We start from the raw sequence: 17008 nt of genomic DNA on the forward strand, positions 1-17008 counted from the left end.
CTGGTAAGGCCTATCCCTAGGAGAAAAGTTTTGTTACCATTGAAGCATCTTGATTTTCACATACATGTTATTAGAGTCAAATGACAGCTCAAAAACCAGACAGGATTAGTTTCACAAAATCCTGCTGTACCAATCAAAATCTGTTGTTGAATGTTAACGAGGAAAAAATAATGTCAAGTGTGTTACTAATGGTTTCTGTCTTAAAAAATATACCAAAATTTAAGCTATTTGGACTTCATGGTTTATTTAGTGAGTAATTAACTATATTTATCATATTTCCCACATCTCACAAAAAAGAGAAGTTTACAAACATAAATTAACCCTTTAAAGAAGTTAATTGTACAAAACTGAAAGGTCGATTGATTACATTACTAGATCATGAAAAAGAAAATGAAATGAACTTGAAGTGTTAGCAAAATCTATAGAATGATTCTTCAAATACATTATTTTAAAAGAAATACTACCAACAGTTGTTTCATATTTTATAGACTGTATACTTTAGTATGGATTGTAAGAGGCAGACCAAAAACTAGATTTTACACCAAATCAACCATTTATTGAAACTTACTACTTCAACTTTACGCTCTTGCTGACGCTCGCCTTGATACCAAAAGGTTCTCCATCGTAGCGCTTGATCTCTTTGTAGACTCCACGGACCTAAAAAAATACCAATTTAATTAAACAATCTTTCATATTAATAAATTAGCGTATTCGATGCTTCTCAACTTGATCTCTAATATAATGGAAGCTCATAACATTTTATGCAGATGAACGACAGGAGAGGGGCAAATGATGCGCTGATCACAGAAACTCATGATTTCACATACTTTATTAAGGCTGTGTTTCAACACTTTCAAATATATAAATTATTTCCTTAGCAACTGTATGACAATGCACTGTGTTATAGTGTTACGGGAAGTTGTTTAACAAGGATTATAAAATTTTTAACGTTAACTGAAATTCCCCATCAGCCGACTCTGACTCTAAAGAAGTTCTATAAGCCTACTAAGACAAAAATAAGAAATCTCTGTCAGAGTTATGTCCTCATAGGCTTTTATACTTTATTTTTTACTTTTATAATCTTATACTCTATATTTTTTTGGTAAACTACTAAACTAGCTGAACTCTAACACCACGCTCTAAACAAATTATTAATCTGCCACTTGGCTTCCCCTTAGTATATTTATGTTTTTATAATTGTTTACGGAAAGTGAATACAAGATACGTCTTATAACACTTAAAACATATATTTACGCTTATACTGTTACTCACAAGACGGTAAATATACAAAAAAGATGGTATGTGGTGATCGATTTTGATTTCGGTTTCACAATACAGTAGAACCATGATTACAAGACTCTCATGGGGATTGTAAAATAAGACTTTTTATCAAGGTTGAATTTTATTGAGGTTTGTCATAAAATGTGATTAGGAGTAAAATAAATCTAAGGGGATTTGAAAATGACCATCTTTATCAAGGGTGACTTGATATCTAGGGTCTTCTTATCAAGGTTCCACTGTATATTTTTATTTTTATTGTTTTTACAAATACACCTGAACTACCAGGGGCAAAAGAAAGGAATCTGAGTTTACTTTAAGAACTAACTGAACTAAGAACTAATTAATCAAAATTAATGTATAAACAAGGAAACATAAATTTGATCACATAAAGTTGTTTTAGATTATAATGCCACAATAATAATGCTAGTTTAATAAATCAATCATTCTTACTTGACCCTTCCTTCTAACTGTTGCTTTGCGGAATTTATTTTTATTTTTGACACGTGGATTCCTGTTTTCTTTCTTTCGCTTTGGAGTGAGACCTTTGTTCTTAGCAATTTCATAGGTGATTCCTCTTTTCTCGGTGTCTTCTAAAATGGTAATGCCAATTAAGTATTATTCTATGAGTTTTGTTTCACAGTTTTATTTATGACCATGACTGTTTATTTTGTAATTGATCAACTTTTCTAATTCATTAGTACAACCACCTGTACACAAACATTTAGTTGACTTCACAGACAATTACTTTAATCAGACTTAGCGATTTGTTGTACCAAAAGTTGGATGAGCGCTCAAACAGACATTGGACATTCATGTATGGTCTACCATCAGAGAAATATGGCTGAATCAACACCACGTAGGCCTATTATTGTGTACCAGGGAACTCTTTAACTTACTAAATAAGTCTGCACATACATTTTTGGAATGTTAATTACAAAATGTTAAATATGTTCAAAGAGATAACTTACACCTAAATGTGGACAATAGATTGTATTGTTTATATTGCCTAAGTGTCCGACTATGAATCAAGATGACCTAGTAATCACTGATTACTAATCAGTATAAGAAAAGTTGGACCTAATTGGTTAGGCCCGTGGATTTTTGTTTGTGAAGGGTAGATCTTCTTTTTGTATATTTTAGATTTAAATTTTTACATGAAACACAAGTATTTCTCAAAATGAGTTTATGGCCTAACTTATTTTCCTTGGCTCCAAGCTGAGAAAAAACATCAACATGTACATACACATAATATATCAATGTTGAAAAAATTTATCTTAGATAGTTAGGTAATTCAGATAGGTAACCTAAAATATTCAAAACATTTACTGCTATATTTCTCCATAGAACATCATAATGATTGTACAATAAGAGATACATACCATCTCCTTCTTCTTCTTCTTCACTCTCTGGCTCGTTTTCATGAAGCTGAATGTCTTCAAAACTTTCAATTTTAGGTTTTTTAGCGTTTCTACTATCCTCCTCTTCCTTGAGAAGTTGAAGTTTTCTTCTCCTCTCCGCCCTAAAATGTTATTTAATAATGTAGTGGTAGTGATATTCTCAAATTATGTGTTTTTCACAAAGTAGATGAATGTAGTAAAAACATTTTATTACTAGTCTTGGAAATGAATGAAATTAAATAATATTATGATGTGGGACTGCTTTTACATGGGGAAAAATCATGGAAGACTTTTAAACCTTTTCATACCAATATATCGTTGTTTTTTAAAATCTCCAAGGGATATAGAGAGGAAGGTAATTTTAACAAAAGGTAGCAAAATGGCTATTAGTGACCTGCATGTTCATAGGATAGGCCTACACTAACAACCACTTACCTAAAAGATTCGCCCAATCCGAACTGTAACTGGGCCAGTACTGGGTTATCCTGGGCCAGTACTGGGATATTCTGGGCCGGTACTGGGTTATACTGGGCCGGTACTGGGTTATACTGGGCCAGTACTGGGATATTCTGGGCCGGTACTGGGTTATACTGGGCCGGTACTGGGTTATACTGGGCCGGTACTGGGTTATACTGGGCTGGTACTGGGTTATACCACAGAAAACATACTACTATAACCCAGAATGCCAACCGCATGGTAAAAAGCATTAAGTGTTTTGAGAGAGCTTTGCCTGTCAATTGGTAGGTAGTGCCACCAGCGTTGCCATGCACTCAGCATAGCAACGCTGGTGGCGCTGCCTACAAATTGACAGGCAAAGCTCTCTCAAAACACTTAATGCTTTTTACCATTTTTTTGTTATTTTTGGAATAAAGAACTTATGACTTATGACTTATGACTTATGACCATGCGGTTGGCATTCTGGGTTATAGTAGTATGTTTTCTGTGGGTATACTGGGCCGGTACGGGGTTATACTGGACCGGTACTGGGTTATCCTGGGCCAGTACTAGGTTATACTGGGCCGGTACTGGGTTATACTGGGCAACCTTAAATTTGGATTAAAGGTGTAATGCGGAATAAACTTGAATAAGTTCACGAACCAGCATGATTCGACAATGGAAACGGGGCTTTACAGGGTGTTAATTCCTCATAGATAATTAAATTAATTAATTGTTAATCCCTTAGAGATAAAATAAAAACAACGATATATCGTTGCATAGCACTGAAAGGGTTAAGAGTTTTAAGACATGTTATAGTCAGTAGGCCTAGTTGTAAAATCACAAAACTATTAAACAATCAACAATGATCACATGTATTACCTGTTCCCTGTAATAACAGGAGGAGGTTGGACCGGGGAATGGATGATGTTCAACTCCTTTCCTTTTCTTTTGATTTTGAGTATTTCTTTAACCTGAGAAAACAAAGGAATAAAGTTATTTTTTTTATTTATTTCACTACTCAAGTTAATAAACAAGTAGCAGTAGAAGGAATGGTTGAAGGGGCAATAGAAAACATCCTTCAGGTGTGAGTCAAAAGTTAGCCGTGTTTATTGTGGTAGTTAGAGGTGTGCTTTAGTAGCTTAGGTAGTAGAGCCGCTCCAATAGCTCCTGTTGCGGAGCTAGCACCACAAACAGCTCCAGCCCTGGCTACCACTTTGGTTACTTCGATTACCTTAGATTCAAATGCACCCTAACTCAGAAAGAAAAAAGGTAATGTGAACAATTCTGTAAAAGAGTAGGTAATAGTTAACACAGTAGACTCCCTCATATCCCGACTCCTCGGGACCGAGGCAAGTCCGGATAACTGGTTTTCCGGTTAAACCGACGTCCCCAAAAACTCGTTAAAACAGACCATTTAAATACATGAGCGTATTTCACTTAAATTTAGGAGAACATTGTATTTCGACATGTGGTCACTGGCCTCAAATCATTCCCACGAGAACAGTCGTTTCAGTTCCGCCCACTTCCTGCCGATCTAGTCCGCTTAAACCAATATGCTGATAAAAATTGTCCGGTTAAAAGGTGTCCGGATAAGAAGGAGTCTACTGTAGTATATTTCATCACTAGGGTGTAGATAAATGTTAAAAGTGACTTTTCTTCAATCCAAGCTAAAACTTCCAATGGGGTTTCAAGGAAAATTAGTGAGGGCTGAAAAGCACTTTTTACCCGTGTGATGAACTAAATCTTTTGTCAATTTGCAACATTGAAAAAGAAAACTAATTTACAAAACAAAAATAATTGACATGTAAATATAACCTCTCATAACAACTGCCAATTTTGTTTTCACTTTTGATAACAGTAAAAAGCAGCTGTTTTGACTGTTTTGAAAAGCACCTTCCCTTAACAAATGACCTGAGAAGCCTAAAAACACCCCGGGCGTCCTCCCCTCAACCAATTATCTAAGCAGCCTAAACACCTTGAGCATTCTTCAACTAACAGAAGACCTGAGATAGCTTAAAAAACATCCGGGGCGTCCTTCCACCATTGGACGTGTTGTGGCAGCCAGAACAACACGGGGATGGTAAAATTCAACTCAACTCCATTACAAGTGCGCTGCAATCCACGATCAACTAATATGTGTTTTGAAAAGATGTATTGGATGAATTTAAAGATATTTTATGCTCCCTTAACTGTTTTATATTCTTATAACACCTTATCCTTCTACGACTATGATACAATTTTTCGATTGTAAGTTTGTCTCAAAGTCATCAAACCATAAAACCTCATGGCAATGAGTGAATTATATTGGATCTATTATAATAATTTTTATGTATAACAATTTTTGGTAACAGTTAAATAAAAGTGTGACGAGGTGTTTCAATACTTCCAACACCAGGTGTTTTAATAAAGGGTGCGGCAGACAGAACTCCCCGATTTCTAAGGCTAGCGGTAGCGAGCAGCGGTGAGGTAGAGTGGTGGGGGTTGTGTCCTTGAATAGATGCGTACGTGCCGTTTCAGTGTACGGCTTGGTCAGGGCAGCATCGCGCGTTTGTGGTGGAGCAGTTCATTCAAAATGGCGGATCGCCTATAGCCACTCAACGCTATCTAAAGTCTAAGATATACGAACATCGCCCTCAAAGTTTGGAAGCCTTCAAGGAAAGAATAAGGCATGAAGTTGCAGCCATCTCACCCGACATGACCCGAAAGGTAATGGACAACTACCGGGAACGTTTGAACCAATGTGTTAACACTGGAGGCCGCCATTTAAATGTCATTTTATTTAAAACACGATAATTTTACATTATCGATTATTAAAACGACATTTTATTTAAAGCAGGACTATAATTTTATATTTTTTTAAATGGCATAATGTGTGTTTTTGGTTAATAGCAATAAAAATGTCATATCTTGTAGGCCTACTTGGTTTTGTTTTTATTAGCTTTCCTAATAGAGGAGTTCTTTCTACCGCACCCTTTACTACTAACACCACCGAGTTTCCTGGCCACGGTTTGTTGTTGGTCCTTGTAAAAACCTTCCTCTGTGGAGAACTCCTTTTTACCCTGGCATTACCTGATTTTCTCAACTGAAAACCCCTCCATGACAAATGATAGTACCTATCAAGATCCAAATCATTTTAATGTATTCACTGGATCGGTAAAAATTTCTTTAGCCATGACCTAACTAATTTATAAATAAATTGAAAAAAATTGAAGACTGACATACCTGAGGCTGTATTATTTCCTCATCTATTGGGTCCATTTCATCTAGAAGTTTACGAAACTGGACCAATCTTTTGATCACAGGATGAGTTTTCACCCGGGATCTCTTGCTTTTCAGCAGCAGATAAAATGCAATATTCGTGCAGTAACTGTAATTATAGGTTATTACAGTACGTTCACAAGAATATGAAACAAAATTATAGTGAAATAGAAATAACTGTAAATAACAAGTTGATTGTAACAATATATTCACTAGAAGGTAAGCCATAGGAAACAAAGTAACACCAGGGAAAAATTACCAGAAGAAACTACCTACAGTTATGAAAAGTAATCAATACACTCTTTTCACAGATACTTAGTAACTTCACACACTTCACAGGTACTTAGTAAATACCATACTTGTTGATACCAGTTACTCAAAAAAAATTTATTATCGTTATACTTAGTTGTAAATAAATAAGAATTGTGGATATTCATAGGCATGATCTGTGGATGCGATACTCCCTGGTGTGAATTAACATCCGCACTCGTGAGTACTATGACTATCCGCAGTACCATCCTGATAATTAGACCAATTTGTAAATTACGAGGCCAATATGTGGTTTGGATTCCACTATTAAACTGTTAATAGTTAGCTGTATGGGCTATTGATTAACAGTCCTGTCTAAGGAATAAGTAGGCTACAAGATCGCGTCACTCATCCTACACTCATCTCCATTCATACTTTGTTGAAAATTACCTTTGTATGGTCATTTGGTCGCCATTTCAATTTAAAGTATTTAAGTAAAGTAAAATACAGGGTACATAGAGTTAACAAAAGGGAAAGGTTTTTAAAAATTACATCGAATTAGTCAACAAACTACTAATGTACTAATTCTAAATAGTAGTAGTTGGTATACCCACTTACTTCAGAATGAGGTGGTACTTTGTTGATATAAACTTGACTGCCTGACATTGGGGAATTTCTCCTGAGTCCACCATATTCAAAATTGGCTCTAGATTGTCTTTGGCATAAGTCATTCTTTCTGAAATGTATATTCACATAATTATATAGTCACTTATCCTTTCAGAGAGTCCAGCAAGCCATTAAAACCCAATTCAAGGACAGTTCCAGGTTTTACAGGTTCCAGATTCGAAATTTCAGGGCACAACTTACTTTAAAAAAAAATAAAACTAACTTAATGTTAATAGTAAGTGTGCATGGAAACTAAATTAGGTAACTCAAATCAAAGAAAAAAATACATTTACACCAATAAATTCACTAGCATACCTGTCTTGAGTTGCAAAATATTAATCGTTAAATACAACACCAAATAGTATTCCTAATAGGCCTATTAGCTTTAAAACTTGTTTCATAGTTTTTCTTATTTACTTCATCAGTGAATAAGGTTGTTAACGTAGGTATGTATAAGAACATTCAAATAAAATTAAATGCTCTTTTTTTTTTAAAGAGGTTGGCGGCCTCTTTTAACCTTGCATTTGCCCGTCCACATAGACTAAGCGCCCGTGCGTGGATCATTTACAGCAAAGCAAGGAGTGAGCCGGTACAGTACAAAGGTGAACTGTACTGATAAAATGTTATCGGCAGTGACCAGGATCCGAACCCACGACACTACTGCCTTGGGCCCGAAGTCCGCGACGCTACCGACTGAGCCACCGACTCACTAAAAAAAATACATCTATTCTCTATATCTCTATTCTCTTAGATAAATCTTACAAGGGATTTTGTTTCAATAGGACAAATATCTGGGAAATTCTATAGGATAGTTTCAAAATTTTATGGAAATAACATACAACCACATTAAGGAGATAGGCCTACTTCTAAATATCAAGAAGTATATAATATTTATAGTTCCACAATTATTTCACACATTTATCAAACATCCAGGCCCGCTTTAGTAATAGGTCTGAGCCTGAGAGGTTTTTTGGGTTTGTTAGGGGTGCACAGAAAAGAAAAATGCCCGAGGGAGGGGGAGAAAGTGTAACTATCTCTTGAGCCCATAGACTCTATGAGTTATTTTTTTAAATCACTGATGTTTGTTCTGTTAACCAACACTTACCTTTAAAATCAGATACTAGTCCTGAAAATTCTGGAGACTCTTTTTCTAGAAGTGCCAACTTTTCTCTCTTGCTCAACTTGCTTACATCTGTTTTTATTATCTCACTGAAGTCGTCATCTTCAAAACTTGCACCTTTTTTGTTTACCTCAGAATTCTACAAAAAAATTTTTAGTTACAAAATGAACAATTTCGATTAAATTAATTCCCAAACCCAAAAGGTAGACTCATAAGTAGTAGTAGCTGGAACAAGCCTTGTTTGAGGGAAAATCATTAGTATTGTATGGTCAGAATGCAGTTTCGCTCAATGGAATTCATCTAAATGTTGTTTAGCTATCTATCTGCAATCTTAGCAATCTATCAATCGATGAACTAATCAATAAAGCAAGCAAGAATACCATATATTTACATTTTAGAAAAAAAAATTTGAACAATATATGTTTACATTAGCCACAAATATCGGTGAAAGAGGATGAACTGACTGATTTTCAAATCAGTCCCATAACTTCTTAAAACAATAGTCGATGAAGGCAAAATATTAGCCTATATGTGTTGTTTCATTTAATATTATTTTCATTGATTTACTAAACTTAAAAGTGGTGTGTGTTGTAATCAAACTCACCTTTGCTGGTAATATCCCAAGAGAAACGTCAGCTTCATCCAACTCAGCAATCAGACGATTCTGAATGGCTCGTGCTTCTTGTTCTTCTAATAAAGCAGCTTCCTCTTCTTCAGCTTTTGAAAATCCTACAAAGGCATTGACAACTTGATGGTAAGTATTTAGGGGCCTACATTTTTATTTTTTTTATTGCTTTATACGTTCCTACCTACTATCTGTTAAACCCGTGTGCTTCATTTGACATGGATAATTTGTGTTTTGTTTTATTACTACTAACTACCACGATGAACCTGTTGAAGCTAGGCCAAAAAACTATACAATATGAGATTAACATTTAAGTTATAACATAAAAGTCTTATGCAATGGCTCAACATTGCTTCTATTGCTTTTAACTTGTACATCCATTGAACTCTTAAGACAAATGTTTAACCAACATATCAGCCTACCTTTCATTGACTATTCTATATGCAATTGGTAAATAAAGCTTTGATTTGATTTTATTTGATTAAAAAATTACAATACCTACTTTAAGGCATTTTGTAAATGCAAAATTTATATTTTGGTAATATTTCATCTCTAGTAATTTTAAGAGTTTATTTACGACTAACACAATTTGTTTACTTTGTAGGTGAACCAACAGTGGTTTTCAATGACTTGAGACAGCAGGGCGGTGCACAAAATGTGCAAATAGCACCAATACGCGAGCATGATAAAATGTTATTATATTTGCCTAGCCTAATTTGTATTACCGTATTAGCCTACATATTTTAAACTGTAATCATAATATCATGGAAATTATACATATAGGCCACAAAATGTATAAGTTAGCTTTACATTCCTAGAACACTGTGTAGAATTCTATATACTACCTCCATAGTCCTGATCTACATAGTCGGTGTTGTAATAACTCTTCTTCTTGCTGCCCCACGCCTTGGAGTCAGGTAGATGGTCATCATCGTCTTTGCCTTCGATATCACTGTCCATCTCTTCACCCAGCGGCTCTCCCACGTCCACATCATCTTCATCTTCATCTTCTGACTCATGAACACCAAGAACCTCTTCCTGTAGGAAATAAACACAACAATGTTATATAGAAGTAGCGTTAGAACACCTTTACCACATAAGAGTTCTTAGAGTGAAGAGGGGTTTACATTGTTTTTATGATTAAGGAGAAGGCCTAAATGGTAATTCTAATATAATAATCAGAAGTCCAATATTTTTTTTTACTGTACATTTTGACACTCAGGTCGTTTAAAATCACAAGTAAAATCAAACAACAAAACAAGTAAAAAATCTATCGGTCTAACTTAGGGCCTGCAATGAGTTTTTGGTAGAACACCAACACTTAATCTAAGTGCGTCATTAACTAAGCCTTCATGTTTTCTGTGGGCCACGATGACCGCATAGTAAGTTAATCAATAAACCTAACCATTTTTTATTGAATAAGGGCGGGTTTCCGAGCTCGGGAATACGTAATCCTGGAGTTACTTAATCAGTGAATAAAGTTAGTCATCGAATAAAAAATTGGGTTTCAGAGCTCGCGAACTAACTCCCTAGTCCGCAGACTAGTCTATTCGACGACTAACTTTATTCGCCAACTTCTGGACTACTTATTCTAGGACTAAGGTAGGAATCACGGGGAATTTTAGTTTTTGAGTGGTGGTAGGGGCAGCGGACAGACGAATTTAAGACGATACCTGCCAAAGTTGTTCACGGTCAGCGCTCATAGCTACATTAGTGTCTACTCTCTAGTCTGGTTCTAATCACTTATCAGTTGGGATAATGATTCCTTGAGTTTCACTGAAGATGGTAACTAAAAGAAGTTATCGTGTTCAAAAACGTATGCCGAAATAAAAAACCCAGTTATGTGAACCATCATTTACAAAAAAAACCTGAAGGTTTATTTATTGCTGTTAAGTTTGATAAAAAAAACTTCCCGATTGAAGAATAAGGTGTCAAATGTGTTAGCCTATGCCTTTACTTTGTCCAAGTTATTTTTTTATGAGAATCTAAAAACTGTAGGCATTTGAGATATTAGAGATTGGTTGCGACTTTTTTTGTAATCCTAATGCAAACCCCAATAATTGTCTATTTAAGGTCTTACAATTATTTTGAAATGAATAGCCTACTGTATGATAATCAAAAAATAAAGGGAAATATTTTATTATTCTTTGAATGCAAATCAACCGTAAAAAATTATCATTATTAGGGCCTACAACAATTTGTTGGTTTAACGCTCTAAGAGTAGGCATAGTTATAATTTATCTGCTTAGAATGTATTTGTGTTCTCTGATTGTTTTGTATTTTAACAATTCATCTGGAAGTACAATATGTAGTAGAGATTAAGTAGGTGTCCAAGCAACTTCAGTTAACTTCCAATCATCTGAGCTCCGGTTATCTGAGACTCCAGGTTATCCGAGTTAGCTCACGGCTGAAATATTTGTTATTTAACCGAATTCCAAATTATTATGCTAGATATGAGTTTCAATTGAAAATAATACTAATACAGAAGTCTTTTTTCGTTAGGCATGCTGTTAATTTTGGTTAAAAGTATTCCTTAGTAAAATACTGCATTACACTACTATCCGGACTCCTCAGTGCCGAGGCCAGTCCGAATAACGGTTAAACCAACGTCCCCAAAAACTCGTTAAAATGGACCATTTAAATGGATGTAACCATATGTAACATTATGTACCGCGTATTAAATACGTATTTAGATTTGATAGGCCCTATATTATTTTTTTCATACAGTTAAGTTTTTCTTTCTGTCTTCGTTATATTATTATTTTAAAATCTACGTTTAGTACCTTATAATATTAATTTTAGGGACCGTTTGGCCTATTATAGTCTTGAGCATAAATTGTAGATAAACGGGTTTCATTCAAAGATGATTTTGCATAGGCCTACTTAAGAGAAAAATAAAATTTTAAGGAAAAATATCAAGAGGAATGAAATTGCCAGTAAATTTTATGTTGATTAAGAATTTGACATTTATATAGATAAAACTTCACAAATTGAGTACTTACGCCAAAAGTTAAGTTAGTCCGCCCCTTAATCCTGCCCTCCACCTGGACTAAAAATTGCTCATATTTATTCCTCGAGTTAGTCTTTGTTGCCCAGTTGTGGATTAGGCTATATATTTGGCTCCGAAACCCGATCGAATAACATTTAATTCGATGATTAAGTAGCCTGTGACTCCGAAACCCATGAGAGTAATTCAGGGACTATGTAACTCTCGGAATAGACTTAGTCGTCGACTAGCGTAATCCTGGAGCTCCGAAACCCGATTTTTTAGTCCTAGAATAAAAACTGGTTTGAACTGGATTTTAGTCCAGGAATAGCGTTAGTCCCGAGCTCCGAAACCGGCCCTAAAAGATTTAAAATTTACAAACTCACGAAATACCATGGGTTACTCACCTCTGATTCATCACTGTCGTCAGCTTGTTTAGATCGTCTTTTAGCAGCCTGTTTTAACATTAACCTCTCAGTGTCATTATATTCATCATCCGACTCAGAGGGTTCATATTCATTAATTTCAAGGTCTAAATCTGCATCTTGTTTCTTCTTTCTAAAAGTAATAGGGAATGATTAGTTACAATAAAATATATATTGTTTTAAATGTTTTATCGTGCAATGTGTCATCTTTTATGTGTATTTTTATTTGAATGTTCTTGACGAGTCTACATTGAACGAAACATTCTTGAAGGACCACTTGACAATGCCTATGTATAGGCGAAACATGAAGTGGATTTGACCATACTATATTGAATTGTGGACGTAAAGGTATAGTAGGCCTACCGTACCTTAAATAATAGTAAAATTAGCCTATATTTTCACTGTAGCTACCATAGTAGGCTATACGGAACAATTAATTAACATTAAGCTCAATAAATTGTTTCCACCTCAGATATTGTTTGGACTGAACATAAGTGTGGAATACAAATAACTACGATACCGGTAACGACAAACTCCACAGACAGACACAAGAATCCTAACAACAGATGAATTCACAAGAGTGTCTATGTTGCTGCGGAGTGTGGGACTGACTGATTTGGAGCAGTTGCTTGCCCCACAGTCCGCTGCGTAATTGGGCAGCTAGGAAAACTATGTTATTGCGCACCCAATCCTATGTATTGAGTCAGTGCCAAACACCGCAGCGTAAAATCGTAGCGGTAAGTTAAGTTATTCGGCAGCTAAGAAATCGGGCTTTTAAGTGAGTTTCATGATGCATAACATAGTAGGCTAGTTACATAAACCTGATAGGATGACGTCATCAAATAATAGGAATAGGTATCCTTACCTATAGGTCTATAGGCCTACCTTTAGCCTAATATGTGAAGGCAATTTCTACGAAACACTACTCCTCCGTTAATAATGGACAGATTTTTACAAACGAGGTGTACTGGTAATAATTAAGTATTTTTTGTATAGACATCCCCCTTTCAACAATTCTTGCAATAAAAGTCCTCGGGCTTTGCCCCACAGGCCATCAAAATCCCAATGTAAGTTATTTCTTATGAAGGAAAGATTTTGTTAAGCCTACTTACACAGATGAATAATTTATATTATAATAACAGCTGTTCATTATACACACAGGAACGTTCGTTTTCAGAGTGAGTAAGTTTTTAGTTTCAATAGGCCTAGCTGGAGTGGAGTGATTGATAACATTATCTTTGAGTAGACTTTTATTAAGTCATCGGAAATTATGACTGTTATTAGTTTTGAAATAATGCCTGTAATACTTAGCAATTGCTCGAATTCGAGCATCAGGAGCGCTAGTATTTATCTAATTAGGCCTAGGCTAATTTTACTGAAAGTTAGGAAATAAGATCATCGATCTCATAACTAGGCCTAATTTGTGAGTAAATTTGAATAATCATGGCTCAGCTTTGCCAAATATGGGTACACTTCCATATCTGTTGGCATTCACAACCAAATGAGTAATAGGTAGGCCTACTGTTCATTCGATTGTTTAGCCTAATTTGATATATGGGTACAGTTTCTTAACTGGGCTATGCTAATATCGATTGAAACTATCGATTCGATTAGTAAACTTTCATGCGATTTTTTCACCATCAGCAAGTTTTGTTGGTTAGGATAGGTTATGATAGGCCTAGTTAAATTTTATAATAGATATACCGTATTTAAAAATATCGATTATTAATCAATATTTTCAATTCGATAGTTTCCATGGATATCAGCGTAGCCCAGTTAAGAAACTGTACCCCGATATATTGTTTGGTTAGTTAGTTAACCAAACGATATAGGCTATCGAATAATTTGATATAGGCTATTGATCGATATTTTCATTCGGTTGTTTGTGCCAACAGGTATGGAAGTGTACCCCCAAATATTACTAACAAAAATCTTAGAACAAGATCTGAAGTACCGGTAACGCTAAACTAGCCTAACTTATTCTAGCCTATAGCATAGGCCTATAATACGTATTGATACCCCTCCAGTTCTCACCTCGATTGTTTAACCATATTTATAAGTGTCCTTCAAAAATTACAGTGCTTACACAAAAATAAATCGGTCTGAACGGTAAGTGTATGTACCAAGAGCATAAGCACAAGACTCAAAACTCAATCGTCAATTAAAATAAATACAGGCCAAGAAGAAACAAACAGACAATTTAAAGGAAGAATCAAACATAACCTAATCCTAAACCTAACCTACTCTACCACCATATGTTTGTTTACAGAAGAAGAGAAGGATAAGAAAGAGCAACGTCACTCATCAGTGTCAGCCCCCTTGGTTGGCGTTATTCCTTATCATGCAGCTTCTAATCCTAACGAGCCACAAATACAAACTTAATACTGTAATTATTTAATGTCAATACTCAATGATTTTACTTAATTGCTAGTATATAAACAATTTTTGTTTTGTTTTTTTCATTAGGTGTATAAATATATAAGTTTTTAGGCGTACCTACAGTAGGTAGTAACTACCACGTGAGGACGCAACATACAGCTGTCCGTGTGAAAAGCATGCATTTTCTAAATTTAAACCGACGATAGTCATGAATTAATTATAATGGGAAAGAAAGACACAAAGGAAATTGTAGTTGCTTTAAAATGCAGAGGGTAATTCGGATGAAATCATCAGTATTCTTGGGATTAAGACTATTTCTCCTTTAAACTTACCACTGATACTTTTTGATTCAGTCAATTTTGGACTTTTGGTGTCATTTTTTATCGTCCAGTCTGGTAACGTTGCACAGCTTCGGTGGATTTAAGTTTCGCATTAGTATTTTAAAAAATTACTTATTTAAAAATAAATTATTTTTCTGTGCTGCACTCTGTAGAAACATTGTGGCACTATTTAAAATCATGACTAATACAGAATGTTGTGATTATTCAAACCTACAAAACAGTTTTCGAGTAACAGCTAGTTATATTTATTTGTAAACATTGTAGTTCAAAAGTCTGACATTGGCCCACTTAAAACCCTCTGGGGCGGAGCCCTTTTGACGGATCTGCACAAAAATTCACACAAACCATCCTTGAATAATGGTTAATAATGCCTGAGAAGTTTCATTACAATCTGTCGAACGGTTTCGGAGTCCATAAGGTACAAAAATATATACTACATTCATGTATACATACATACATACATAGTTCCTCTTTTTAGATATTGATATAAAACCTAACCTGTATAGTCTAGAGAGAGAGAGAGAGAGAGATACATTGCAAAACAATAACGTAATCATATTTTCTGACTCTCAATCAGCTAATGAGGCAATAAAAAACATAGTCAAGCGATGATATTGTTAAAAAAATAAAGGATCTACCAAGTTTATGAGAGTACAAAGCCACCGAAATGCTGGGTACACTGTAGTTTCTACTCCACTGAGTGCCTGGTCACATAGGTATAAAAAAACAACGAGATGGTTCACGGCCACCTTTAACTGTTGATGCGGCCGTTTCATAACCGTATCACATTGCAGCTTAAAAAATTAATGAATATTTTTGGGGAATTTTATTATTTTTTATTATTTGTCTATAATTTGAAGTTGAAATACTGGCAGGCTTAATGATCTGCATTATAAATTAACCCCCTAGGGCGTGGGGCAGAGCCCTAAAATGAGAACGAAAGGGTTAAGCTATTTTCCCATAAAACCCATTAAAAACAGAAAAATGGATTAAAAAACCAGATTCTGATTGAAATTTGTCTGTTGTGATCCATATAATTCTAAACAAAATAGCACAATCTCCCATTTCTGTAAAAACTACGGTATGTAACTTTTGTGATTTTCTATATATATCATACTTATAGTAACGCTTATCACTTGCCCGTGAAAAAGGTTGATGACAAGCTAATGGGAGAAAGTATGTTTGTCAGATTGCTGATACCATTTATTTAAGAATGCGAAAGCTTGGTTACGTGGCTATGCCAAATATTTACCCCATTTTCAATGCACAGAAATCAATTTCCAATTTATATTGTTTTGCTTTAAAACACTATATTTATGTTTTATTTTATTTATATTTATTTACCCTTTTAGCATATTTATATTTAAAACTTTAAATTTAAATTAATGACTAGTTTAGCTGTGGTAAAGATGATAATTTATTGTGATAGGGTATTTCGTTGTTCTGTCTTTTAAGGACGGAGAATTTTCCCGCCATATAAGTGGACAGGATACCGTGTTATCAGTTCCGGTAAGGCAACTGCGTATTGTGTTAGTTTTTTGATAACACCCGCGTTGTTTTGTCCTGCCTGATAAGTGATAAGCGCTATCACACCCACTCTGACACACGAGGACTACGGGGAACATGTGAAGTGATACGGAAACTCGCGAAACTGATAAGTGAAAAGTATCCCGGTCAAACCGAGCTGTGGAGCCATAGTATGTCATAAATACCCTCGACGCAGTAAACCTACAAACTAAGCTAATTTACCTGGTTGGATTTTCAATTAAATCTATTTAAATAACACGAGCTGGTGGCCCGTCCTACGTACGGGAATCGAGTTGTCAACTAAAACGGAATAATT

At 35.1% G+C, this 17008-nt stretch overlaps 1 protein-coding gene across 1 annotated transcript; it reads right to left on the bottom strand.

The window, feature by feature from the left end:
- Window positions 1–534: 534 nt before the first annotated feature.
- On the bottom strand, window positions 535–14689 carry LOC128986741 (something about silencing protein 10-like). The gene is made up of 11 exons (XM_054407248.1): window positions 14480–14689; window positions 12428–12578; window positions 9880–10072; window positions 9014–9138; window positions 8395–8548; window positions 7242–7359; window positions 6339–6483; window positions 3996–4087; window positions 2661–2800; window positions 1732–1871; window positions 535–657 (listed from the first exon to the last, which is right to left on the bottom strand). The coding sequence occupies exons 1-11, from the start codon at window positions 14494–14496 to the stop codon at window positions 568–570; spliced, it is 1365 nt and encodes a 454-aa protein (XP_054263223.1). The 5' UTR covers window positions 14497–14689; the 3' UTR covers window positions 535–567.
- Between the last annotated feature and the right edge of the window lie 2319 nt (window positions 14690–17008).

Source organism: Macrosteles quadrilineatus, unplaced genomic scaffold (genome assembly GCF_028750875.1).
Source record: "Macrosteles quadrilineatus isolate MER2022 unplaced genomic scaffold, UCM_ALF_1.0 Scaffold_2__2_contigs__length_208266976, whole genome shotgun sequence".
Lineage (NCBI taxonomy): Eukaryota > Metazoa > Arthropoda > Insecta > Hemiptera > Cicadellidae > Macrosteles > Macrosteles quadrilineatus.

What these genes read in the sequence shown, in the direction of transcription:
- LOC128986741 (XM_054407248.1), bottom strand. An exon ending in TGTAGATCAGGACTATGGAG is followed by an intron (nt 9,139 to 9,879) that starts GTAGTATATAGA and finishes ATGCCTTTGTAG; the next exon opens with GATTTTCAAAAGCTGAAGAA. An exon ending in CAGTTAGAAGGAAGGGTCAA is followed by an intron (nt 658 to 1,731) that starts GTAAGAATGATT and finishes GTATTTTTTTAG; the next exon opens with GTCCGTGGAGTCTACAAAGA.